At 46.4% G+C, this 25,957-nt stretch overlaps 1 protein-coding gene across 3 annotated transcripts in view; it reads right to left on the bottom strand.

The window, feature by feature from the left end:
- LARGE1 (LARGE xylosyl- and glucuronyltransferase 1) overlaps window positions 1-25,957 on the bottom strand; it is a 429,267-nt gene that overhangs the window by 47,163 nt on the left and 356,147 nt on the right. For all 3 annotated transcript variants that reach the window (XM_079775304.1, XM_079775306.1, XM_079775305.1), the window contains 2 exons: window positions 8,787-8,899; window positions 6,860-6,985 (listed from right to left, as the gene is read on the bottom strand). In XM_079775304.1, the coding sequence (XP_079631430.1) occupies window positions 6,860-6,985; window positions 8,787-8,899 (239 nt within the window). The remainder of the gene's footprint in view (window positions 1-6,859; window positions 6,986-8,786; window positions 8,900-25,957) is intronic.

Genomic DNA, 25,957 nt, shown 5'->3' with positions numbered 1-25,957 from the left:
TTAATTTCAATGTGGTTGAATATATCGATCCTTTTTTATGACATATGCTTTGGGTGTCTTGTTGAATAGATTCTTCCCTATTCTGAGGTCATAGGCTAGTTTCCTAATGGTTTAAAATTAAGAGTTTAATTTGGTCTTTCACTTTTAAGTCTCTAACCCACTGGAATCAAATTGGTGCCTGTGTGACATAGGGTTCCATTTTTATTTTTTTCCACATGGGTAATCAGGTGTCTCAGCACCATTTATGGAAAAGTACATCCTTTCTCCAATGGCCAGCAATGCCACCTCTTCACAAGTCAGTTTCATAAATGTGTGGTGGTGTCCTGGGGGTCCCTATTCCTTTCTATTAATTAACTAGAGGCTCGGTGCATGAAATTCATGCATGGGGGGAGAGGGCCCTCAGCCCAGCCTGCACCCTTTCACAATCCGGGACCCCTCAGGGGACGTCCAACTGCATCCCTGCGGGATTGGGCCTAAACTGGCAGTCGGACATCCCTCTCGCAATCCGGGACCACTGGCTCCTAACCGCTGGCCTGTCTGCCTGCCTGATTGCCCCTAACCCCTCTGCCTGTCCCTAACCACTCTGCCTGCCTGCCTAATCTCCCCTAACTGCCTCTGCCTTGGCCCCCGCTGCTGCGGCTTCGTCTGGAAGGACGTCGGGAAGGTCGTTCAGCTGTCTGGTCAAATTAGCATATTATGCTTTTATTATTATAGATTAGCATATCCCTAAGCAAATGCTCAGCAAAATTTTGCTCTATGCTTTTAATGATACTATTTATGTGAAATTTTTGGGGTCGTGAATGAATATTTAATTTTATGAAATAATTTACCTACATCTATTTAGATCATTATATGGTGTTTCTCCTTTAATCTACAAACAGTGTGAATGACACATGGGTTTTTCAATGTTTGATCACCCTCCTCTTTCCTGAAATACACCTACTTGGCCATGATGTATTACCTATTTTATACCTGGCAGGAAAGGTCTGCTAATACTTTGCCTAAGATATTTGCATCTATAGTCATGCATGAAATAGGCCCACAGATTTCTTATGCCTGCCTTGTCTAAGTTTGGTATCAAGAATATCCGGCCTCATTGAATGAGTTAGAAAGTGTGCCTCTTTTCTTATTCTCTGGAGTTTACTTAAAATTGATACTATCTTTTGATTAAAAAAAAATTGGTAGAGCTTGTCTCTACTTACCATCTAAGGATGTGCTTTCTTTGTAATAAGGTTTAATAGCTAGAAGATAATCGACCTCATATTTTTTCCTTAAGTCAGTTTTTGTAAAGTATACATTTCTAGAAATTTGTTCATTTCACATAAGTTTTCAATTTGACATAATGTTGTTCATGGTAGTCTCTTATCTCCTACAATTCTGCTTTATCTATTGGCTCAGAAGCTCCACAAATGGGAGGCTTCTGTTTGCTTTCACCTTCGCTGTACACCTAGAACTTGGAAGAATGGCTGCCTAAAAAACACTTGAGAATGAACACATAACTCCTCATGTCTGCCTCCCTGTTCATTTCTTGATGAGTTCTCTCACTGTTTCTCCATGAGTCCTGCCATAGCTTTATTTTACTGGTCCCTTTCCAAGAACCAAATTTTGACTTTGTTGAACAATTTGTTCACCATTTTCTCCTATCTTCTTTATGTCCTGTCTTTTATTTTCTTTGAATTTATCCTAATGTTCTTTATTAGATAACGTTGTAAACTTGGCTTCTTAATTTTCAGCCTTTCTTTTGAATATAAACATTTAAAGCTACACATTTTCTTACATGTTTGTTTCATTCCACTAATTTTGACATATTTTCTTTTCATTCAGTTCTAAGTAGTTTTCAGTTTCAATTTTGATTTGGTTAGGATCCTGAGCCATTTAGAAGTGTTGTTTTCAATTGTAATCAAACGAATTAAAAAATATTGTTACTGCCTTCTAATTTAATTATACTGTATTCAGAGAACTATATATATGAATAATATGATTCTCTGAAATGCACTGCAATTTGCTTTATGGTCTAGTGTATAGTTAATTTTTAATAAATGTGAGCTTGAAAAGGATGAATATTCTGTTAGGTACAAGATTCTTTATTTACTGAATAAACCAAGATTTGTAATTCAAATCTTCCATCATGTTTAATCAGATTTTTGTCTGTTTGATCTTTCAATATTTAAAAAAATATGTTAAAATATTCTACTCTGATAGAATTGTCAATTTCTTCCTGGAGTTCTATTGAGCGCGCGCTCTTTCTCTATATATGTATATGTATATGTGTATGTGTATGTATATGTATATGTATATGTATATGTATATGTATATGTGTATACATATATATATGCTAGAGCATGAAATCTATACACATTTAGAATTCTTGTATCTTCTTGGTGAGCTTTTCATTTTTATGTTGTGACTATGTGTATTCCTACCATTGCTTTGTCTCATATAGACAGTTACCCTAGTTTTCTTTTGGATAATATTTACCTAATAATCTTTCCCCATAATTCTACTGTCAACCTTTTCAGGTTGCTATGTGTTAGGGTATGTCTCCTATAAATAGCATATGTTGAACATTGTTTCCTACTCAATCAATTTATCTTTTTATTCCCCAAATTAGTTTATTTGATTGATATATTTAAACTTATTTCTATTAACTTGATTTTCTGCTTTATATTTCCCCCCACTTTTTCTATATTTTTTCTTGTGTTTAAAAAAAATGACTCAGCTATTTTGGTTGTTTATGTTTTTCTTATGCCTTTCACCATCCCACCAACCATTAATTTATAAGTTATGCATCTTTCTAAAGATTCTTTTAGAGCTTAACTTTGAAATATTAGCATGCATACCCAGCTTAGGGGCTAAAGTTAATATCTTGTCCTCCACTACAAAACAATGATCTCAGAATACTTTAATACCAATAATATTTTTCTCTTGATTACATGATGTCATTGTGTGATATTTTAGGTATAACCTTTTGAAACCTACTGATTATACACTATTATTACCACTAGAGACCTGCTGCACAAAATTTGTGCACTGGAGGAGGGGGCTGTCCCTCAGCCTGGCCTGCACCCTCTTGCAGTCCAGGACCCCTTGGGGGATGTCTGCCTGTAACATCCCTCTCGCAATCTGGGACCCCTCGCTCCTTACCACCCGCATGCTCGCTGTTCTTTACCACTAGGCTCACTGCTCCTTAGTGCTGCTGTGGAGGCAGGAGAGGCTCCCACCACAACCCCTGCACTCACCAGCTGTGAGCCGGGCTTCTGGCTGAGCGGCGCTCCCCCTGTGGGAGAGCACTGACCACCAAGGGGAAGCTCCTGTGTTGAGCATCTGCCCCCTGGTGGTTAGTGTGCATCATAGTGACCAGTCATTCTGGTCGTTGTGCCATAAGGGTCACTTAGGCTTTTATTATATAGATTACTATTATTTATAAATTGTTAATTGAAGTTCCCACAATATTTCTAATTTGTTTGTTCAACATTCCTTCTTGAATATGGAATATTTCTTATTCCTAAAGAACATCCTTTAGAAATTTCTTTGTAAACATATGTTTGTGGTAAATTCTTTTTGGTTTTGCTCATCTATATGTTTGAAGAGTTGTTTCGCTAGGTATACAATTTGTTGTTATTGTTCCTCAGCCTATTGAAGATACTATTTCTACACTTTTCTGACTTCCACTGCTGCTAAGAATGCTTATCCTACACATGCAATGTCTTTGCAAAGAATCTGTCTTTTCTCCCTGGCTCTTTCTAAAATCACTTTTCTTTAGGGTGCTGCAATTTCATTACTAGGTCTAAGTATGGCTTTCTCTTTAAACTGCTTGGTATTAACCCTTCTTGTATCTATGAATACCTGTTAACAGCCTAATTCCTACTCACTATCTCATCCAATGATTTCTCACTTCCAATTGTCTCTATTATCTCCTGCTGAGAGTCTAATCAGACATATCCCAGTATCTCAACCTCTCTTAGTTTTCTACCCCTTTTTCTCGGTGCACTCTTGTTTTGAATAACTTCTTCAGATATTTCTTCCATTTTCACTAATTTTCTCTTCAGCTGAGTCTAACCTACTGTTTAACACATTCATTTAATTTGTAATTTCCAAATTTATATTTTTTACTTCTAAAAGTACTGTTTGACCCAAAAAGGCCTATTCACCTTGAGAATCTCTTATTACTCCATCCTATTATCGATATTCTTTCATATTTCAGACACAATAGAAATACTTCTGGTTAATACCTGCAGTCTTTGAGATTTAATTCTACAGTCTGCAGTTTCTGCCCTTTCTCATAGTGGCTTATGTCCTATGTGCTTGGTGATTGATGTTTGAGAACTCATTTTTCTTGAGACCTTACCTAAAGAATTCTGAAGTCCAGTTTTTGAGAGTTATTCTTCCAGATCAGATTTTTGTTTCTGCCAGGTACCTGGCAACTTTTCGTGTTTTCTTTCTATTTTTGCCCCATGCATATAATTTCAGTGCCCCCAAATAATAGGAGCACAGGCTTGAAGTTAGGAATTCTCAGGGAAAACATTTCTCCCTATTTCACCTAAAGCCAAGGATGAAACAGACAACAGTTGTCTCCTTCTTCACTAGGGACTTTTAAACTGTTTAACACTACAATGTCACTCTTCAGGGATTCTGACTTTATGCTTGTCTTTCTTCCTGTGGGGGCCCAAGTTCTCAGGCATAGCCTTTTAATAGGATGGGTGTACATATGGTTTGCCTGACAATGATTGAGGCCTATTGTCCCAGTGTAACACATGATGGCATTCCCTCATTTGAACAATAAATTATAGTCACCTACTTTTTTCTTAATCCTTATGAGAGGATATGATTTTATTAATTTGGGAAAGAGAAGAAGGGAGAGGGAGAGAAACATCGATGTGAGAGAGAAACATCCATCGGTTGCCTCCCCTACATGCCCCGACCACTGAACCCACAACCTAGGCATGTATGTGCCCTGACTGGGAATCGAACCCAAGTCCTTTTGGTACACAGGACCAGATGACACTCTAACCAACTGATCACCCTGCCAGGGATAGTCACCTACTTTTAAAACAGGGTCACAGACACCACAGATCAGCAGGTGCCCCTAGTAGCAAGTGCCATATCGAGCTGCTTTTTGCTTATTCTCTGGATTTACACTTTATCATTCATCCTGGCCTCTGCTTATTTCATACTTGATGGGCTGATGTTTAGTTGTTCTTTACAGGGTTGGTTTTATTTTCCTCCCCTCTGAACGTCTAGTTCATACTATTCTTGGACATGTTCCTGTGTATGTCACCTATTTTCTTTATGACTAACAAGTATAAGACATATTGAAGGAATGGCATAAATGCTGATGGAGAAAATCAATGATGCAGGTACTTCCGTCTTAGTTTCTAACATTTTGCAATAAATTTCAAGTGTATTAAAAAAAAACACCTTCTTTCTTTTTAACTCTGTGATTTCATTCTTTGGAAGATGTGAACTTGAAGCTGTTCATCACAGCACAGTTCATATTTGTAAAAGTTTGGAAACAACGAAGGTAACAGGAATGCTATGTAATAGAAGAGTACAAAATTATATGAGCATTCTGACCATAAATAAGCTATAGCGTGCGCCGGTGGACATGGGCTAGGAGCCAATGAGAAAAGATTCACCAACCAGAAATGCAAGGTTTGGGCTCCTTTTGCTTTTTTTTAAACTTGCAATTATCATTACTATAGTGTCATGTGGGCGATGAATATACATTTTAAATAAACAAACTCCAGACGGATGCATGTATCTATTACCTCTCTGATATAGCCAGAGAAGCAAAAAGCAAAGTTGGTGTCAGACAGGTCTGGGTTCAAATCCTCGATCTACCACTTAATAGCTGAGGTCAGCTCTTCACTCCTCCAACTGTAGGTAGGGAATTCTGACACACCCCTTACCTCTGGCCACAGTCCTGTGGCTACTTTGGTCAACAGAATCCTAGCAACAAGGACTCAGGGTTTCCTTGTGTGCACTCCGGCTTCCTCTTCCACCTCTGCTTTGCCATCAGAACAAACCAGACAGGCCCGCGGATTGGCTGTGGCGGACACTGGAGGACAGCCACCAGCCGTCTGATCTGAAGCTGACCATACGCACTTGCTTAAGTTGGAAAAGTCAGCCAACCTGTACACTCACCAACTAAATAAACAGTTGCTGCTCTCAGCCACTATTAGCATGGCTTGTTACGCAGCATTATCTACGGCAGAAGATAGCCGATACATCCTGTCTCCGTCATCTTTCTACTGTCAGGCCCTACTGCTGTGTTTGGTACCGACATGAGGAAGGCTTTGCTGTCACCATCCCTTCTCCCGGAGGTAGAATGAGACATTTATGTTTGCATCTACTCGCCCACCCACATACCTATCATAACACCTGTCATATCTTTTACATGTATTTCCTTACATGTTTCACTTCTCCTCTAAGCCATGAAGGACTTGAAAGTAGGAAGTATGCTATTTGTATCCATCTCTACAGCACCTGGCACAGAAGAGGTCCTCACTGAATGTTTTTGTTTGAATTACACGACTGAATTTCGGGAGCCTGCATGAACCAAAACGACCGGCAGTAGGTGGCAAGAATAACCACACAATCTGGTTCTGATGCCAGGAGGCCTTCTGCTTTTCAGAAAGCCCAAACAAGAAGAGAAAGGAAAAAACAAAACAAAAACCCAACAACAACAAAGGAGAAAAGCACATTCTTTCTGGTCCCCTCGCCTTATCTCTCTCACCACATGCACACAGAGCCATTCACCGCCCCCCTCAAGGGTGCTCCCCAGCCAGCTTCCCTCTGGCACCGCCGGGCACCTCTCTCCCTGCTCCCCAAAACCCCCGCCCCCATGTCCCGCGTCTACCTTCAGATCAGACACGTCTCGGTAGCACTGCTCGGAGCGGGTGTGGTCTGACAGCTGCACGTTCCAGAAGCAGGGGAGCTGATACACAAGGAAGGGGTTCTGTTTGATGACGGCGTTGAAAATGTCCTGTGAAGGATAAAAGCCGGAGACACAGGGACACGGTCAGGTGGGTCCCGCGGATGCTGCTGGCTCTCCTGGCACCGCAGCACCCGCGGGCGCTCCCAACGGGCTGGCTCACACCGCGGGGCACTTCCCCGCCTTCTCTCTCTGGGAACCTCGGAATCATGTCTGGACAGAGATGGGGAATGCCCCAGCTCACGGGTCCTGCTGGCCTCAGAGCGCACCACGTGGCCAGCGCGTGTGGGGGCAGACAGGGAGCGTTTCTGCCATCGAGCCGGCCTATAATAAATGAAGTCACTTTTCCGGCCCTCTTCCCACCTCATGGAGGGGCCCAGGTGATCCATGCCCAGCCTCCCGGAGAGGAAACTGCAGGATGACAAGTTGCGCTGCTCATTCAGGGGCTGAGACAAATGAGAGCTGCGGTTGCGGCAGCTCTTGCTGGGGCTCCTGGCGGACTTGATGATGGATGCGCCTGAGCTTCCCCATGGGCCGTGGCTCCCGGGTACCCACTCCCCACTTCCCCTTCCAGCCCGGGCTGCTTCTAAAGAAGCTGCACCTCCCTCGGCTCTTCTCCAAGCTCCCTGGCCAGGCCATACTTATTAACTAGCTGCGGACAGGAGATGCCGGGCAGTGAGCGACGGGTCCCGGCAGCCGGAGGTGGCTGAATAAACCATCCCCGCTGGTCACGGACATCCGGTTGCTAGCTCTGGGGGACACACGCAAGGTACTGTGACCGGGCTTACAGTACGATGTTGGAGAACAGATTTCCCCTCAGGTTTAAAACAGCTACCTGGGTAATTTTTAACTCATTCGTTATACCGGATCTCATGTTTGAAAAGGAAATTGGTTTCTGGCTGCTTGGGAAATACTGAATAATAACCATGCCAAAAAAAAAAGTCAAGTAACCTTATAGACTTTCTCCTTTCCTCCGCATTAGAAAACTTTGCAAGCATTCAACGACTCAGACAATTGAACGCGGAACAAACCGCAGAGCGAGCTTGCTTTGTGGATGAATGGGGGAGGATAAAATGCAGGAAGCCAGAGAAATTGTCTTCGTATCTCAAGACGGCCATTTGCGCCACGGGAAACTCGAAATCTGAATGCGAGAGCCGGGCAGAACCCAGATCAAAGGCCCGGGGCCCTGCGTCTCCTACAGAAAGTGAGAAATGGGGGTTTTATGATCTTATGTTAATAGTTTGGGGGAGAGGCGGGACTTTTTCAGATGGCCTGGATTAAAGGCTGGTTTCTCCAGCCAAGCAGTGTGTCCCTTTTCTTTCAATGCATCTCCCTTGGGGATAGAGTCAGGGCACAGGATCCAGGCGAAAAGGCTTTGCTCTGCAAGTCGGACTCTACTGCCAGGAAGGCAGACGGGACCTTGTCCAGAACCATGCTGTGCGCGCTGGAATCTCAGGGGGCAGGCCGGGCGCTCTCCACACAGCGACCTCCCCGTCACACACCAAATTATCATTTACTTATGAGTCCGCTTCAATAAATGTCGAGCTCTCTGAGGCCCAGGCCGGCGTCCTTTCATCTCTGTAATCCTATATCTGAGCACAGCCCCTGGCATCCCCAGCGTGCAGTGCAGGCCTGCGGCATGAACAAATGCACGAGCAAATGCATGAACTAAGGAAATAAACTCACAGGCTGAGCGGTCATCCTAGACGGGCCGGATAAGGCAGATCTATCCAAGGGTACACAGTCACACCATCGGCAGAAAAGGAATGCGGACCCATCTACTGCCAAGTCTGTTAGAGAAACAGCCCCAGGGTCCTCAGGAAGGACCGTACCTTCCAACCAGGCCACTCACCTGGTCCGCTAAGGACGTGGAGAGCATGCCCATCAGCTCCCTCTCGGCGGTCAGCCTCCACATCTGCTCCCATTTCATCTTCCGCAGCTTGTCCAGAAGCAGCAGGATCACCCCTGGGCGACAGCATGGGATGGAGGGTGAGCAACACAGCAGTGAGACTGAGCCCGGCACACCTGCCCACCGGTGTCGGAGCTGAGAAACCTGGGTTCAATCCCAGGCTCCTCCAGGTGCTCGGTGAGACCTGAAACAACCTCATCGAACGGAGAACATGAATACGGGTCGCAGGCTGCTGCGAGCACTGAGACAGGCAAAGGCCTCGCCCTTCCTGGAGTTGGGTGGGGTGACAGTTGCACAACAACGTGAATGCACTTAATGCTGCTGAACTACATGCTTTTAAATATGGTGAAATGGCCTATTGATGCTATGCATAGTTTACACAGTTATTTAAAAAGAGCCCAGCTCTTGACTGGAGACGTCATATACTTCCTATAAATATTAGGTTTTCTGCTATATTTCCCCCCAGAGCTATGATAACCTACCTGGCTTCAGCTGATGGATGGTGTTTGGACAGTACATGCCATTTATCTTTACAGACAAAGAGCAGCTCCTCTGTGACTTTATTCTGGATAAGCTTTAGCAATTTGCTTTATGTTCAGTGACAGGCCCTATGAGCTCGCTTCAGTGTTCCTGATTTCGTTGGTCTTCTTAAGCCCGCCACGATCCCCACATGTGAGAACTACGGTGAAGGGCGTGCTGGTGCTGGATCTTTAAGATGAGCTCCCAAAGCCTTTGGTTCCATAAGAAACTGATCATCGGCGGTGGCTTCCTCCTCCTCCCCACCTTCCTGTTCTTTATTGTTGCTGTTGTTAATTTTTGTGGCGAGTGACCGGGGTAAATGGGTGATAGTGTAGCCAGGAAAATTGCCATTATATACCCTTCTGTATTTTTTAAATGTTAAAACAACTACATGTATTACTCAGGCAAAAAAGGAATTAACTTTAAAATAAAAGTCTAAAAAGAAAACACATTTTGACCTAGCTGAGTGGCTCAGAAGCGGCCGTCTACCACCAGGTCAGCGAGAGCCTGCAGCGAGAATGCAGCACAGCACTCGGAGCCAAGAGAGTTTCCCAGGAGGCACTGCGGTTAATTTGGTGGATGGAATTGTAGCACCCGTGGGCTCCCAAGTCAGTCAGTCCTCCTCAGGATGCTTAGCTCAGCAGAAGGGTCAGGGGAGAAAACGCCAGGCAGCTGAGAAATGATCTTCACTGAGACCCAGTATATACATTTCTAAGATTGTTGGAAAGAAACTAATTCTCCATGTCACACATAGATGTCAACACTGGGACGTTTTACTTATTCCAGGGGCACGTATTTGGAGAAAAAGTATATTCACCATTTATTTTATTTTTAAAAAATATATATTTTATTGATTTTTTACAGAGAGGAAGAGAGAGGGATAGAGAGTTAGAAATATCGATGAGAGAGAAACATCGATCAGCTGTCTCCTGCACACTGCCTACTGGTGATATGCCCGCAACCAAGGTACATGCCTTTGACCGGAATCGAACCTGGGACCTTTCAGTCCACAGGCCGGCGCTCTATCCACTGAGCCAAACCGGTTAGGGCATATTCACCATTTAGAAAAAGGTAATTTGGCCAGAGTCAAAATTTAAAAGTAAGTTACATACACACACAGACAAGACATACACACACAGGCACAGAAAGAATGCGATATATGCAGAAGCCTGAACTTACAAGTCAGAAGTGCAAGTTACACCTATTGCTTATCTCCTTTGTGCTTTGTTATGCTTTTTTTCTTAGTATATTATTTCACTTAACACTCACAAAATCGCTACAAGCTAGATCTTGCCATCCTTATTCGATAGGTGGGGAAACTGAGGGGCTGAGACAGGCACTTAAACAATTGACAGTACAAGACTGGTGGGTCTGCCTGACTCCAAACCAGTGCTTCTTCGTCTACACCACACAGACCAGAGCCCCAGCAATGCCTATTTGGGGCCCTGGGACTCAGGCCAAAGACCTTTTCCTTTTTTGACTATTGGTTTCTACTGGTTCATGCGTAAAAGTAGAAAACTGTTATTCACCCTGCATAACTCAGAAAACTTCCACCCCGACCCCTAGTGGTAAGCTCGTAAATGTTTAATCACCAGCCTTCCAGATAAAAAAAACCCCGATTTGTAGCTTTTGCCCATTCCCATGGTGTAAATACTCACATCATGGCTGATTTCAAGCTACCAATGTGATGTCATTAAACACCAGTGGGGAAGAAATGTGCCCAATTGGCCCAATTGAGCTGGTGTGAGCTAGCTCTAGCACACCACTAAAATTATTCCCCATACACAAAAGCAATTTCAGTAAAATAGTAAAATTCGGCACAGTGTGTCATTTGATTGCTTCTTTTGGAGAGAAAAGGAATAAACATTTGCAAAGTTACAAACCAAGAGAACATAGTGATGGATTCAGGAAAACAGATTCCAGTCAAACCTGTGAAAGAGAATTTCATGAAATCTTATTGCAGAAACAAATTCTAATGAGGTTGGATAGATGCTCCAATATACAGAAGAAAATGTGGGGCAGAAGCTATACACAATGGTGAGAGATTTTCATGCACGTTGTAGATCCATCAGTCTCTGCAGCCTGAGCTGAGAATCAATGCTTTTAAATGGTGTGAAGACTTGGCGAGTCCTAAGTGGCAGATGTGATTCCACCGTGTTTGCCAGGCTCATTGAGAAGAGGGGGGTGTCTGGAACAGAAGGCTAAATACAGAAATCCAGATCATCCTCCCAGTTAACCAGCCTTTCCTTTTGGGCGGTTTTAATTTAATTTTTAACAGCACGAACTATTGCAAACCATCAGAGAAGTACAGAAACTAATATAATAAATACCCCTGACCACGGTTTAATACATGCTAATATATCGTCACATTGGCTGTTAATAATAGAGCATTGCAGACAAAACAAGAGCTCCTCCATCTCATTCGAGCACTCCCTGCCCACAGGGTAACCAGCATCAGGAGAGGGTCGGGTTTCACTGCCAAGCATGTTTTTATATTTTACTCCCTATGCATATATTAATTAACACCATATGGTGTTTTGAGAGTGTTTCACAGTGAATACTTTCTATTCACCCAATGCTGTCTTCAAGATTTAACCATGTTAAGGGTTCAACTACCGAGTTTATACATTGTACTCACTTCATTCATTGCATAAATGTACCACATGTATGTGTGCATCCCCCTACCGAAGGACATTTGGCCATTTCCCATGTTTCTGCGGTTACACACCATGTTGCAATAAACATCCTAATCCCAATTCACTGCACACATGTTTTTCTGGGAACACGTCTGAGAGCTTAGCCGGGGGACCGCCTCGAAAGCCGTGTGAGGATTGCTGTGCTGACGGTGCTACTTGTCTTCAAACATCTGGAATGACTCCATCTCCCCTCTCCCCTGCTTTCAAGACATCCCCGAGTCTCAGGGATTCTACCTTTAGTGACTACTTTCTATTCATCCAATGCTGTCTTCAAGATATATTAGCATTTATTAAAAAGGCTTTCTCAGCTCTTCTTTTACTCATTCATCCAACGGCGATTTCCTGAGCACCTATTCCATGCACACTCACGGAAATCGACCAGTACTTGGGTTTCTTCCATACTCTTTCTCATCTCATGGGTTCCACGCAAAATTATTCATTTAGCACATATTTCCTGGGTGTATACCATTCAGTCTTTGCCCGGCCCTTTTGTGGAAGACAAGCAAACTGCTCTGATTCCGTGCGACGACTGCGAACAACGAGAATGCGCGCCGCTTATGAAGGAAACCCAGGGGAGGGGGCCTAGGCCGAGCTGGGCTGGCGTTCAGTCAGGCAGACAAGGTGGGGATATGGGAAACATGGACACAGGCAGCCTGGCGACCCTGGGCTATCCCAGACCTACAGTGTGTGACTGCCGCACGGTTTAAGCAGAGTGCTTTCGGGCCAATGCCATGGTGTGAGACTGAGCAAGCGAGCAGGGAGTTAATGGGCAAGGTCCTTGTATCTGTGCAAAAGAGGTGTTTTCCAACCACTTGCGTATCATTTCCTAAACAGAAAATGATATTCTTACAACTCGCTGGGGGAGATGGAGGAAGCTGCTTGTGGCTGAAAGGGCTGATCCAGGGGTTCCGGCAGCCTCTAGTCCCATCCAGGTGCCCCCTGGCTGAGGGGATCACTCCTTTGGCACATCTGTCACCCACATGTGCCACACGAGCTGGAAAGTCCTGCCAAGGGTAACCGGGAGCCAGTGAAGGACTGTGAGGAAGGGAGTGACCACGGCTGGATTTGTTCTAGAAAAGCCAACCTAAAACGCTGCTTTAATGGGTCACTTCACAGGCTAAGGCCTCCAGCAGCTCAGGGGCTCTAAAGAACAAGCCACAGATCTCAGACTGCCTGCCAGGCCCATGGGAGTCTTGCCACCATTTACCCCCCCTCCCCCTTTCATCAGGCCATTCCTCCCAGCAGAACTGGTACCAGGGCACGCTGCCACTCAACCACCTCTCTGCACACTGACAAGCTGACACTCAGCTTGGTTCCCGCGTCAGCCTCCCAGGATGCTTAGCAAATAGACCCCCGTCCGTTCCCAGGTCCATCCAAGAACCAGAATCCAAACGAACACCGAAATTCACGAGCAAGCATGTCGCAAAGCTCATGAAATTCACTCTCGGCCTCCTCGTCTCTTCGGACTTACAGCATCCCTAAGGAGGAGGCAAGCTAGCCATCATCCTGACCTTTGGGTAGATGTGGGAACTGAGGTGCTAAGGAGGGGGTGACCTTTCCAATGGCACGTGCTTCCCGCTGCCCTGTCTGCAGAAGGGCCTTCATCCTGGAGTGTGGGGACTAATGAAGACTGTGCACCTGCTGCCGGCAGGGTCTATGGGATGCATTTCCTTCGGGTGCTGATGCTTAGAAAGGCTGCTTCAGGCTCAACGCCGATGCCAAATGGGTACTTGGCCAACACAAGCTCCTGGGAATCAGGGCTCCCAGGACCCACCACCAGGCCACAAGGGAGCTGCCCTTGACACAGCGAACAAACCACTGGGGACTCCATGTGGCCTTTAGTCACATGTCCTCACTCAGTTCTTTCTTCTATGGTTCCAGGTAGGTTTTGAGCTCCCCCTGGGGTTCTGGTCACTGTTAACTGGTGGCTTCACAGTGTGTAAAGCAGAATTCACTCCACCGCGTCAGCATCGGACGGAGGATCTTCATTGTACAAATAAGCTGTGGCTAACTGTAAATTCATGGGCAAAGACACATGTTTTCAGCCATGCTAGACAACTTCATGCAGCCTCTTTAAAAAAAAAAAAATTATTGATTTTTTTACAGAGAGGAAGGGAGAGGAATAGAGAGTTAGAAACATCGATCAGCTGCCTCTTGCACACTCCCTACTGGAGATGTGCCCGCAACCAAGGTACGTGCCCTTGACTAGAATCGAACCTGGGACCCTTGAGTCCACAGGCCGACGCTCTATCCACTGGGCCAAACCAGTTAGGGCTGCAGACTCTTTTTTATTTCCCTTTTTGGGTTACTCATGTCCTTTCCCTAGTAGGGCTTACTTGTTCTCGGGGAGTAAGCCCTGCTAGGGAAAGGAGATGAGTAACCCAGAAAATGCAAAACACAGTGACAGATGCGAGATGTGCTCGGAACCACAGGGTCCGGTACAGGAAGAACGGCTGATTCTGACTCGAGTGTGGTGGAAGCATTAGGGAAAGGTTCCTGAGATAAACGCTGTCTCCACCGAAACGTAACGGATGCAGAGGATGACCTACGTGAAGGTCAAGCCAGACAGGCTTGTCCTTCCAGGGCTGTGAAGGTTGCAGACACTGTCCACCACATTCGAAGAGCAGACCTCACGAGGTATTAACCCAGTTCTCCCTCTCCTTCCACAAAGAAGAGGCTGCATGGGGTTGCCCAGCATGGGTGAAGATCTTTGTCTTTGCCCATGAATTTATAATTAACCACAGGTCACCTAGAAAATAAAGATCTTGGCGGAGGCGGTGGCGTGGAATCTGGAAACAGGTGTTTGCAGCCACCACAGCAGAGGGCACCGTCGGGAACACGAGAACCTCAGTGCACGTGGAAGCGAAGGCCTCGGGGTGAGTCCTAGTGTCAGCACGTACCGGCCTGTCTCTTGAATAACGTCCTGGGCCCCAGTGCCTTATCTGTAATACGGGGCAATCCCAACTTAATGTTAACATGATTACGAGGATGAGAAAACTGTAAGTTCAGAACAGCTGGTATATGCCATGGTCTTCTATTTCCTGCTTCAAAGTAAAAATCCCATGATACTAAAAAAAATAAATAAAGTATCTGGTCCAGAAGGAACAGTACTCAACACTGTAAAATTGAGAAATATTAATTGACAATCAATGTGCATACCTAGCGATTGATTTATTATTATAAATTCACTCATCTTTTTTAATATATATATATTGATTTCAGAGAGGAAGGGAGAGGGAAAGAGGGATAGAAACATCAATGATGAAAGGAAATCATTGGTCGGCTGCCTCCTGCACCCCACACACTGGGGATTGAGCCCGCAACCCAGGCATGTGCCCTGACCAGGAATCGAACTGTATCCATCTGGTTCATGGGTCGATGGTCAACCACTGAGTCACACCTACCGGGCCACTCATCTTTTTAAAAACCTTAAAAGTCCTGTGTGTGGAAAGCACCGGACACTTAAACAGTAGGAAATCTGGCCAGGCCCATAGTCCTGCTCAGGGTTCTGTCAATCGTCAGGGTAGGGTGTCACAACCAGAGTGATTGTGACGTCCCTCGGGGTTATTGCATGTGGCCGCTAAGGGATATCACCCACCGGAAGAAAAAATATAGTCAAGGGGAAAAAATCCACCACAAAGAAACTTATATGCATAAATTATGTCCCTAAGCAGCCAAGGCATCTGGTTAGGCTGTTAAATATAACCACACAGATACGGGCTTATACCAGAATCTGCCTGTTTCATCTAAGGTTAAGAGGTTGCACCCAGATTGTACGAGAACGCAACGCAACATTTCCAAGAGAAGCACAGCTCTATGTACTGACCTCCCTCCTATGCTGCCGAGCAGGTACCCTAATTAGGATCGTCCAGGGCTTTGAAGATATGAAGTGGTACATAAAAGCTTATAAATAACAGTCACCGAAACTATACATTTCCTCATTAAGGTGCCTAATTATCCCTCGCTCCACTCGCACAATTCCCGGTAGAATTAACACAAACGACGTGCGTGCCTGCGACGTGGGAGCACACTTTTTAAGCGCACGCTGCTTAAAATGATGAAAGCGGCTCCTTCTGAAATCGGACCCTTTCAAGCTGAAACAACACCGATTTGGCTTTGGAGCGCATGCCCTCGAGGCAGACTCTGATGCTGCTCATGCCCGCTGCCAGGGTGACGATGGTGCCAAAAAGCTTGACTTTGGCCTTTGCCTGGCATTTGCTCCAGCGTGATCCATCCATGTCCCTACTGGCCAGCGGGGCCCGGGAGCATGGAGCGCGCCCTTCGCCCTGGAGGCCAGCACTCTGCACGGAGGCAGCGCACCTGAAATTTGACAGCAGCTCCCAGCGGAACTGGCTGGGATGCATGCAGCCGGGAAGGCTTCACCTTCAGCTGTTGTGTTGGGAGCGCGACAGACCAACACTAAATAAATAAATGAATAAATACATTAAAAATCAGAGGCTTCTCCGGTGAACAGCTGGTCCAGGGGTAGCACACTTCATCTGTGGATCAGGGGGCCACGTTTCTTCTTCCCTGAATAAATATGTAGGGAGAGCGCGGGGGCCAGGATGGCAGGGAAAGAAAGGGGGGTGTCTACACAGCCAGGAGAGAGAAATCATGCTTTATGGATGAGCCAAATATTGATTCTTACCAGGGCAACTATAAAAGGGAGACAGGACCAGGAATGATGACAATGCTGATGATACCTACCATTTACCAGGCAACTGCTCTTTTAACCATGCGTGTTGCCTCCTGGTGTGTGTGTGTGTGTGTGTGTGTGTACAAGCTCATTATTAAATACTAGAGGTCCGGTGCATAAAATTCCCTTGGCCCAGCCTGCACCCTCTCCAATCTGGGACCCCTCGAGGGCTGTTCAACTGCCCATTTACAGGGATCAGGCCATGGGGATGTGGCCAGCCTGAGTGAGGGGCTGATGGCTGTTTGCAGGCTGGCCACAGGCCCTTCATGGTGGGGGTCCCCACTGGAGTGCCTGGCCAGCCTGGGTGAGGGGCTGATGGCTGTTTGCAGGCTGGCCAACCCCCCCAGCGGGGAACCTCACCCCATGGGGGTGTGGCCAGCCTGGGTGAGGGGCTGAGGGCTGTTTGCAGGCTGGCCACACCCCTGGCGACCCAAGCTCCCAGCCCCTCCTTTTTTCTTTTCTTTTTTTTTTCAGTGCCTCCTTGAGCGGAGGCCAGGGCCCGCTGGAAGCAGGTATCTGAGATTTATTTATCTTCTATAATTGAAACTCCGTAGTCTTGAGCGGAGGCCAGGGCCGGCAAGGGCGGGCGGGAAGCTTGGCTTCCTCCATCACCGGGGGCAACCCAAACCTCCTGCTCACTCCAGCTCTGTGGCTGCCACCAACTTTGTTGGGTTAATTTGCATACTTGCTCCTGATTGGCTGGTAGGTATAGCGGCGTGATGGTCAATTTGCATGTTTCTCTTTTATTAGTGTAGATGGCAAAACATAGTTGAATCAGCAGCTTAGAGCCCAAGCAAGTCAGGTAGCTCCCGGAGAAAAAGAAAGTAAAGGTTTTAAGGACTTCAGAAGACCACAGGCCATAACCAGATGGCCTTGTAAAAACCTGGCGGGGAGAACAAGCATGTAAGGCCAGGAAGGGCGGGGCAGTCCTGTGTGAGGTTAAAGCTGCACCCATAAGGTGGGGCCCGAGCTGGTATAGGTGAGCCCTGGTGACCAGCCGGAGCCAAAAAAGACTTAAGTCAGCCACTGTTTCATAGTAACTTTGCCAACATTCCGCCTGCAGGCAGAGTGCCTCTTCTGTCTGCCCCTGAGCCCAGCAACTAATTTCTCAGCACGTGTCCTACTGCCTCATGCCAGCAAGAAGGACCTCGTAAAACTTTCAGCCAAGGGAACACCTGAAGCTTCCATTATGAAAGCCTGTTTCAGGGGAGGTTCTGCCACTTTCCCCTCCCTCCCTCCCTCCCCCCCTCCCCCCTCCCTCCCTCCCTCCCTTCCTCCCTTCCTCTTTTCCTTTCCTTCTTCTCAAGCAGCTTGGCTAGAATGGGCTTGGTCCATTCAGACCATGCGCTTCCTCAATTCAGAAGGAGAAACTGAGGTTTAATTTCATAAAAAATTAGCCAAGTGGGCATGAGCTATGAGCCTCCTTCAAACCAGTCCAGTGCAGGTTTCCGATTAAACCTTTCATTCCTCACCTCGGCATTCCTGACGTGTGTTACAGGGCATGCCGCAGGATGCTGAGAGGCATTGTGGGAAGCAGGGTTGATGAAGTTAACCAAGTTTAGGAGACAGTGGTTAAACAGAGTTACAGTGTTGGCTGTATCAGTGTGCACGAGCTCTCTGTCCTCCAGAAATCTGGTCAGATATTGCCTCTCCCTTCATTCCGGGTCCTCCCTGGCATTTTCTCTCAGTTCTCCCCCAGCACTGCAAGGGCTGATCCATGAAAATGAAGAACTGTTTATTAGTCCTTTAGTGTCTCCTGTGGCTTTGCTGGTCTGACCTGGAGCAACCTTGGTGGGCACTGAGCGGGCTGCTGTCCAGGAGGCCCTGGGGGACATGCGGTTCCCATCCCACAAACGTTTAGGAGAATGACCGTCATGATTGCGGCTTCCTTCCGCTTTGAAGCTTACAGTTCTCTTCTCATGCATGACCCCGTAGAAGGCGAGTTTATTAAAAACCACTTAATTTAAAAATCCCCTGCTGATTTCATTTGGGAATCACTTTTGATCACATAAATGAAACGCTCTACTTTTTTGCTTTTAAATTTTTTTTCCCCCTCCCAAAGCTCTTTAGCAGAGAGAGCGGCCAGAAATCCTTCCATCTGAAGCCTTTCTGGACTATCCTGGGACTGTTGAAAGTGTGGGTGGGTGGAGTACAAAGGGCTGCTCAAACCTTGTAAAAGGCTGGTCGTCATTCACTCCCTCATTCATTCGTTCATCCATCCATTCACTCACTCATTCATTCAATATCTATCATGGGACTTCTAGGTGCCAGCACCAGACATGCAGAGATGGAAAGCACAGTGGTCCCTGCTCTCAGGAGTCTGGGGGTGCTCTGGGGAGGCAGGGTTGGTTCAAAAGGAGGGTGGGGTCAGATCTCATGTCGTGGGGAGGGGTCCTTTAAGAGAAAAAAACCTGGTCCTTACTCTTCTTTCACTGCACAGGATGTATTTGGCCAAGACTGTGATGGGCTAAGCACACACGGGGTTTGGCAAACTCTTTTTAACCGAGGTATGCAGAGGAATTCTACAGGCAGACTTTTAATTTAGGCCCCCTAAGTCCCAACTGCACCCACTATCCTGCTATTATCCCGTACTCTTACACCACAGTTTAATCAGTTTCTCCATTTTACATAAATCGAGTGGCCTTTGGGCTCAACACCATGTCTGGGAAATCCATCCATCATGATCGCATGGAGATGTAAATGTTTTCACTTGATGCTGTGTAATAATAACCTAGAACATGACTATATCTCACCCTAGTTACCCGTGACATTGCTGATGGACAGCTGGTGGTTTTCAGCTTGAAAGCTGTTACCACCACACTGGATCATGTCTTCTGGTGTCATCCGTGTGCTTCTCTGCTGGGCGCACGCCGAGGCGCGGATGCCTGGGTCACAGGGAGTACACACGTCCAGCTTAAGCAGCTAGTGTAGAGTGGTTCTTCCTACATACACCCCCACTGGTACTGTGTGAGTTCCCATTAGCCCAAGGTCCCACGAGTAACCGGCATTGCCTACCTTTCTGCATTTTAGACCTTCTGGAAGGTATGCAGTGGTGTCACATTATGGATTATCATTTGCATTTTTAATGACGAATGGAGCTCAGCACCCCTGCAGATGTTAACCACCCTCTTTTGGGAAGGGTCTGTCCACGGCTTCTACTCCTTTTTCTGTTGGTTTCTCTTCCGGTTGGTGGGAGTTCTTCTTTTTTTTTTTTTTTTTTTTAAATATATTTTATTGATTTTTTTACAGAGAGGAAGGGAGAGGGAGAGTTAGAAACATTGATGAGAGAGAAACATTGATCAGCTGCCTCCTGCACACCCCCTACTAGGGATGTGCCCGCAACCAAGGTACATGCCCTTGACCGGAATCAAACCTGGGACCCTTCAGTCTGCAGGCCGATGCTCTATCCACTGAGCCAAACAGGTTAGGGCTGGTGGGAGTTCTTTATGTGTTTATGGGGCAGAAGCTCACTGCTCAACGCTGCTGGACCTTCTGGGTGCAGGGTGCTCGATGCCCACGTGGCTAGTTTTTTATGGAATCAAAGAATATTAAGCAGGAAGAAACCTCGGAGGTTAGTGAAATTCATACCCCACCCCGAGGACACTGAGGCTCAGAAAGGCTAAGTGGGTGGCTCAAAAGAACATGACACAAAGAGAACAAAGCTCAGGATCTGAGATCCCCACCTTCCCCCGGCTTTGTCTTCCTTCTCCAACTCCCCACTTTTCTCTGATCAATCTGTTTAAACTCACCCCGGCTTTTCTTCCTCTTTCTCGGCTCATTTACCAAACGAGGGGGATAATTCCTGGCCAACTGTGCAGCCCTGAGAAGACTCTACTAACAGTTCCTCTTAACCAGAGATGCTTTGCAAATCACAAGTTGAGGAACGGTGCCGTTGCGGGTTGAATTGGGTACCCCAAGAAAGATCCGTTTGATTCCTGCTCCCAGTACCTGTGAATGGAACCTCATTTGGAAATAAGAGTTCTTGCAGATGCGATCACTTGAGTATGAGCTATACTACAGGAGGGCGGGGTCCTTGTAAGAAGAGGAGAAGAGACAGAAACAGACGCAGAGGGAGGAAGGCCTTGTGACGCTGGCGGCGGACGCTGCAGGGATGCGACCACAGTGAGGGGCCACCGGGGGCCACCAGCAGCTGGGAGAGGCCAGGAAGGATCAGGGCTCAGAGACGTCAGAGGGAACATCATCTGGCAACACCTGGACTGTGGACTTCTAGCCTCTAGAACTGGGAAAGAATAAATTCCCGTCCGAGCCACCAAGTTGCGGTACCTCAGTATGGCGGTCCTCAGGAGCTGACAGCACCAAGCCCGCAAGTCCGCTTGCTTCGTCTCAAAGAAACACACAAGAGCAACTCGATGCCCAAGCACCCCAGGCTGTTGTCTGGGGCCAAACTCACTATTGCCATTTGACAGATTTGGACACATTATCAGATAATCATTACATCCCAGGGGTAAGGATTTTGCTCCTTTTAGACAGCAGGTGACAAGACAAACCGAAGGCAGGAGCAAGGCTTGGGGTTGGCTCTCCTCCCCAGCTCCCAGGAATCCCACCAGGAGAGGAATGTCTCTCAGGGCCGGCCTGGAGACAAGACAGCCTTTCCCAGGCAGTCCATCAGAAAGAGGAGATCACAGACACGGAACAAGGACGTTTCGGCCACGCCTAGGCCACTGCAGTCAAAGCGTTAGTTATTAACGACTCTCCCGCTGTCTCTTCCAGTAAGAACAAGGCGTTTTCTGCAGTTGTTCAGGGGGAAAATACAAAGAGTCCAAGACTTTGGTCTTAAATCACCACTGAGCAAAACGGAGCAGATCACAATGCGTGGAGAAGCCAGCGGTCTGTGCAAGCACAGAGGAGGCCCCCGCCTGCCTGGGGGCCCGGAGCCCTGAGGGCTTCCCATCAGATGCTGAGAAATAACTCCTCCCCCATGGCAGTCAGGTCTGCTGACCAGCTCGCTGGCGTGGAGCATTTAATGTTTCATGAATAACAAGCCTGCCTCCCCCTCCCTGTCTGGCTGGACGCTTCACTGCGCGAGAGGATGTCTCATTTGCTTACCAAGAAGGGCGAGGTGGCTTGGCTGGCCGAGCAATTCGGACCAGTTGAACGTGCGCTGAGCTAATGGACCACAGAAAGGGCAAGGAGCTTTTTGCAATTTCCACTTAAACAGAGAGAGCCCACACGGAAGGGCACCTTTTTTTAATCCTCACCTGAGGATATGTTTTCCATTGATTTTTTTCAGAAAGAGTGGAAAGTGGGGGGGTGGGGGGGGAGAAAGAGAGAGGGGAGAGAGAAACATCCACGTGAGAGAGACACATTGATTGGTTGTCTCCTGCACACGCTGCGACTGGGGCCTGGGATTGAAAAATCAAGGTATGTACCCTTGACTGGAATGGTACCTGGGAACCTTTGGTACACAGGCAGACACTCTAACCACTGAGCAACACCAGTCAGGGCACAGTATGCATCTTTTCATCTTTCACTCGTTCACACGCTCCAAGGAAACGCATGCATTGCACCAACATCCACGGAGGTATGCAGAGCTCAGCCTTCTACGCTGCTTTCACCCTACATCCCCACCCCCATTTACGGAGACTAATGCTTTGGGAATGCCTCTGACGTGCCCAGGTCCACTGTCTGCCCTTCTCTGCCACCCTCTGCGCCTCAATCTCATCACCACCCCCCCAAATCTGGCAACCCTCAGTTTGTTCTCTGTATCTATGAGTCTGTTTCTGTTCTGTTTGCTCACTTATTTGTTCTTTATATTTCACATATACATGAAATCATATGGTATTTGTTTTGGGGTATGGTGCCAGTGGGTACCAGACTTACCAGCGGGATCACTTTGTAAATTATATAAAGGTCTAACCACTATTCTGTATACCTGAAACTAATATAATAAGATAATATTGAATGTCCACCGTACTTGAAAAAAAATAAATTGTAAGCGGCACTTAAGAGATAAAAGCATGGAAAGTACTTAGCATAGGGCTTGGCATAGAGTAAATGCCCAGTGAATGTGAGCTGGTGATATTAACACAATACATGGATGGCACCAGGTTATAAGACGGGGCACAGCTGTCTAGTCCTGTGTGTGTGTGTGTGTGTGGGGGGGGGGGGGTTGGGGGGAGGTGCTGGACAAATTCCCCCAGGGCAGGTCTCAGCAGCCTCGCTACCAACCTCAAGCACTGAGGCCCCAGAAGGGACTGGGACTAGGCTTACCCACCGGGCTCTGTCATTTACTGGCTCTGCTAACTGCTGACATCAATTAGCCTCTCTGCACCTCCATGGGCTCCTCTGGAAAGTGGGGATTACGTGAGCTAATGCACGTGAACGCACAAGTCAAACCTAAGAGATGGGCACCATGACCTTGAGAGACCTCCCGAAACCGGATGCCTCTTCTCATCGTACAAGAGTCTTCAAAGAATCCGTGCACTGAATGAAGGCCAGGTTATGTTCTTTATGGCAGGAAGATTTAGGACCATCTCCCCCCTTCTTTGCCTTTCACTGCAAGTGGAACCAGCCGCACAGGTATCTGGATGGGGGTCACGCTTCTTAGCTCTTGCTATGCTAAGGCCAGAGTGGACACAATCACTGACCTTGCATGGGTCAGCAGAGGGGGGCAGAGACATTTTCAGGAAATGGCTTTCCCTTGTACCCACGGACAGGCCATGCAATTCATCTAGTCCCAGGGCTGACGTGCGAGAGCCAGGGAGAGTGGCCCATAGCAAGGAAAGGGCTCAGCTTCACCCGGCCCTGGCCCAGGCTGCATGGCTTCCAAGGCCTGGCTGGTCCTTTTAGGCAGAGATCATCTGCCTACATCAACAAAAGCTGAGTGAGGTTTCTGCGTTAGGTGGTTCAGTAACCAAAGAACACAGACTGGGTGAGTGTAAGCAACAGAAATTATTTTCTCACGGTTCTGGAGGCTGTCAATCTAAGTTCTGGTGTGGTGGCTCTCACTGAGGGATCCCTTCTTGGCTGGAAGACTACCCTCTCACCGTGTGCTCATGAAAGGCAAAGAGCCAAGGTTTGAAAAAAAATCTCAGCATGTCGCCAATTTCTCAGAAATAACCTGGAGGCCTGGCTGGGAAAGACCTGGGTTCATGAGGACTTCCGTGCACACGGGTGGTGGCCGGCCGGTGACGTTTCCCACCACACAGGCTTTCCCAGCACAGGAGACAAAGCAAACAGGGCGCGCTGTGGGGGCACCTGCTGGTGCACAAGCTTCGTGAGACCAAAACACGAGCTGTCTCTGCAGTTGTTTATAGTCTGGGCTCACATCTAAGAGCTGCTTCTCTTTGGCTATTTCTTGACCGAGGAGCTGGCCAGGTTCCCAGGGTTGGTCCCATAGCACTTGGGCCTTCAGTATACCCCCACAGGGTAAGAGGGCGAGTTGGAGCATGGGAAGGGGCCCGTGTTATCCCATACCCACTGCTCATATGGCGGGGAGAGAGAGAGAGAGAGAGAGAGAGAGAGAGAGAGAGAGAGAGAGAGCGCCATTTCTCTGGTGGTGTCTCTTCTTCAAAGGGCACTAATCCCATCATGCCTCTTCTTCAAAGGGCACTAATCCCATCATGAGGTCCACATCCTCATGACCTCCTCTAAACCTAATTACCCCAAATGGCTCCCCCTCCAAATACCATCACACTGTGGGGTAAGGCTTCAACATATGCACTTTGGAGGAACATAATTCAATCCATAGCAGGTTCCAAACCGATTCTTTGCAATTTACACACTATTCCCAGTACAGAAAACAAACACACAACACACACACATATCCACACCACCCTGTTTAGTTTTGAAGTGGTTTACTCTTTAAAATATTAGTTCTTTGAAATAAATATTAAATTTTAATCAAAATGTAATTGATTACAATGTAATTAATATTTAATTAATAAATATTGCTTAAAAATTTTATCTACCTGACCCGTGACACATTTGGTATTTTCTAGCCTACGAAAAATTTTAATATCTATAATATTTGTTAGATCAGTACCACTTCTTAGACTCCATTGTGTATAAATACTTGCATAAGCCAACAAATATGAATATAAAGCATGTTTATGTGTGGTGTGGTTTATAATAGGTAGGGGGAGAACCCAGGAACTGAAACACCGATTAATAGGAAATAAAAGAAATTATGGTACATTCAGCAAATGGAAAAACTATGCACAGTCCTTAAGAAGAAAGAAGAAAATACAACTTTATGTACCAATGTAGAGAGATACCTAACATTTTGTTTTGAAGTAAAAAGCACATGTGACAATGAAAAAGGAGATGCATATATAGTGAGAAATAGATAATTACATATGTGGAAAGAGGAAAGTCAAGAATATACTGCAAACTGCTAGAGTATTTAAGTTTGGAGAAAGTGATGGGGGAGGCGATCTCATATATTGCTATATTTCAGTGGTATGCTGGTAAATGTTTAACAACTGGATTTCTGAAAAGAAAGAAAGAAAAGCCCTGATTTATAGTATCTGCCAATTTCCATGGTGTAAATACTCCCACCATGGCAGATTTTAAGCTACTAATGCAATGTCACTGAATGGAGCTGGGAGAGATGTGCAGTAGCTCATCATTCCACAGTATTCCCACCATACAGATACAGCAGATGTAATAACCTTAAAAGTACTGATAATAGTAATATGACTAGGAAGTATTGAGTGTTGAGTATTTATTAACTTTGTTTTTAAAATCATTTTCTGGCAAGATTATATAATTTGACTTTTAATAGTTGCCGTGCTTAATAATCAGATCTCACATTTCCTGAGAATTTAAAAATAGACTCTCACAAACCACAGCTCCTGAACGTCACTGCATTTCTAGACTATTTATCCTTTTACAAAAAAATGTGGATATGGATTGTTGTAAAAATATATTAATGTAGTCTGTCCCGAACACCAGCATGGTAGCCTCTGACCACCTCACTAGGTCTCCTACAGGTGCCAAGCCTGAGCAATTATACGCTGAAGTCAATATTATTTTACTAGGAGCCCGGTGCACAAAGATTCGTGCATGGGGGGGTGGGTCCCTCAGCCCAACCTGCACCCTCTCCAATCTGGGAGCCCTCAGGGGAGCCCTCTCCAATCCGGGAGTTTCTGTCTGTCTTTGCAATCACATGAGCGAATTGTCTGAGACCCCAACCCAGTTTGGTTTGTTGCTCACAGAATAGAGGCATTTTTCTTTGCTTC

The sequence above is a fragment of the Cnephaeus nilssonii genome (assembly GCF_951640355.1).
Source record: "Cnephaeus nilssonii genome assembly, chromosome: 6".
In the NCBI taxonomy this organism is placed as follows: domain Eukaryota; kingdom Metazoa; phylum Chordata; class Mammalia; order Chiroptera; family Vespertilionidae; genus Cnephaeus; species Cnephaeus nilssonii.
Note: the sequence above shows the minus strand (reverse complement) of the source record. Positions and strands in the feature narration are given on the sequence as shown.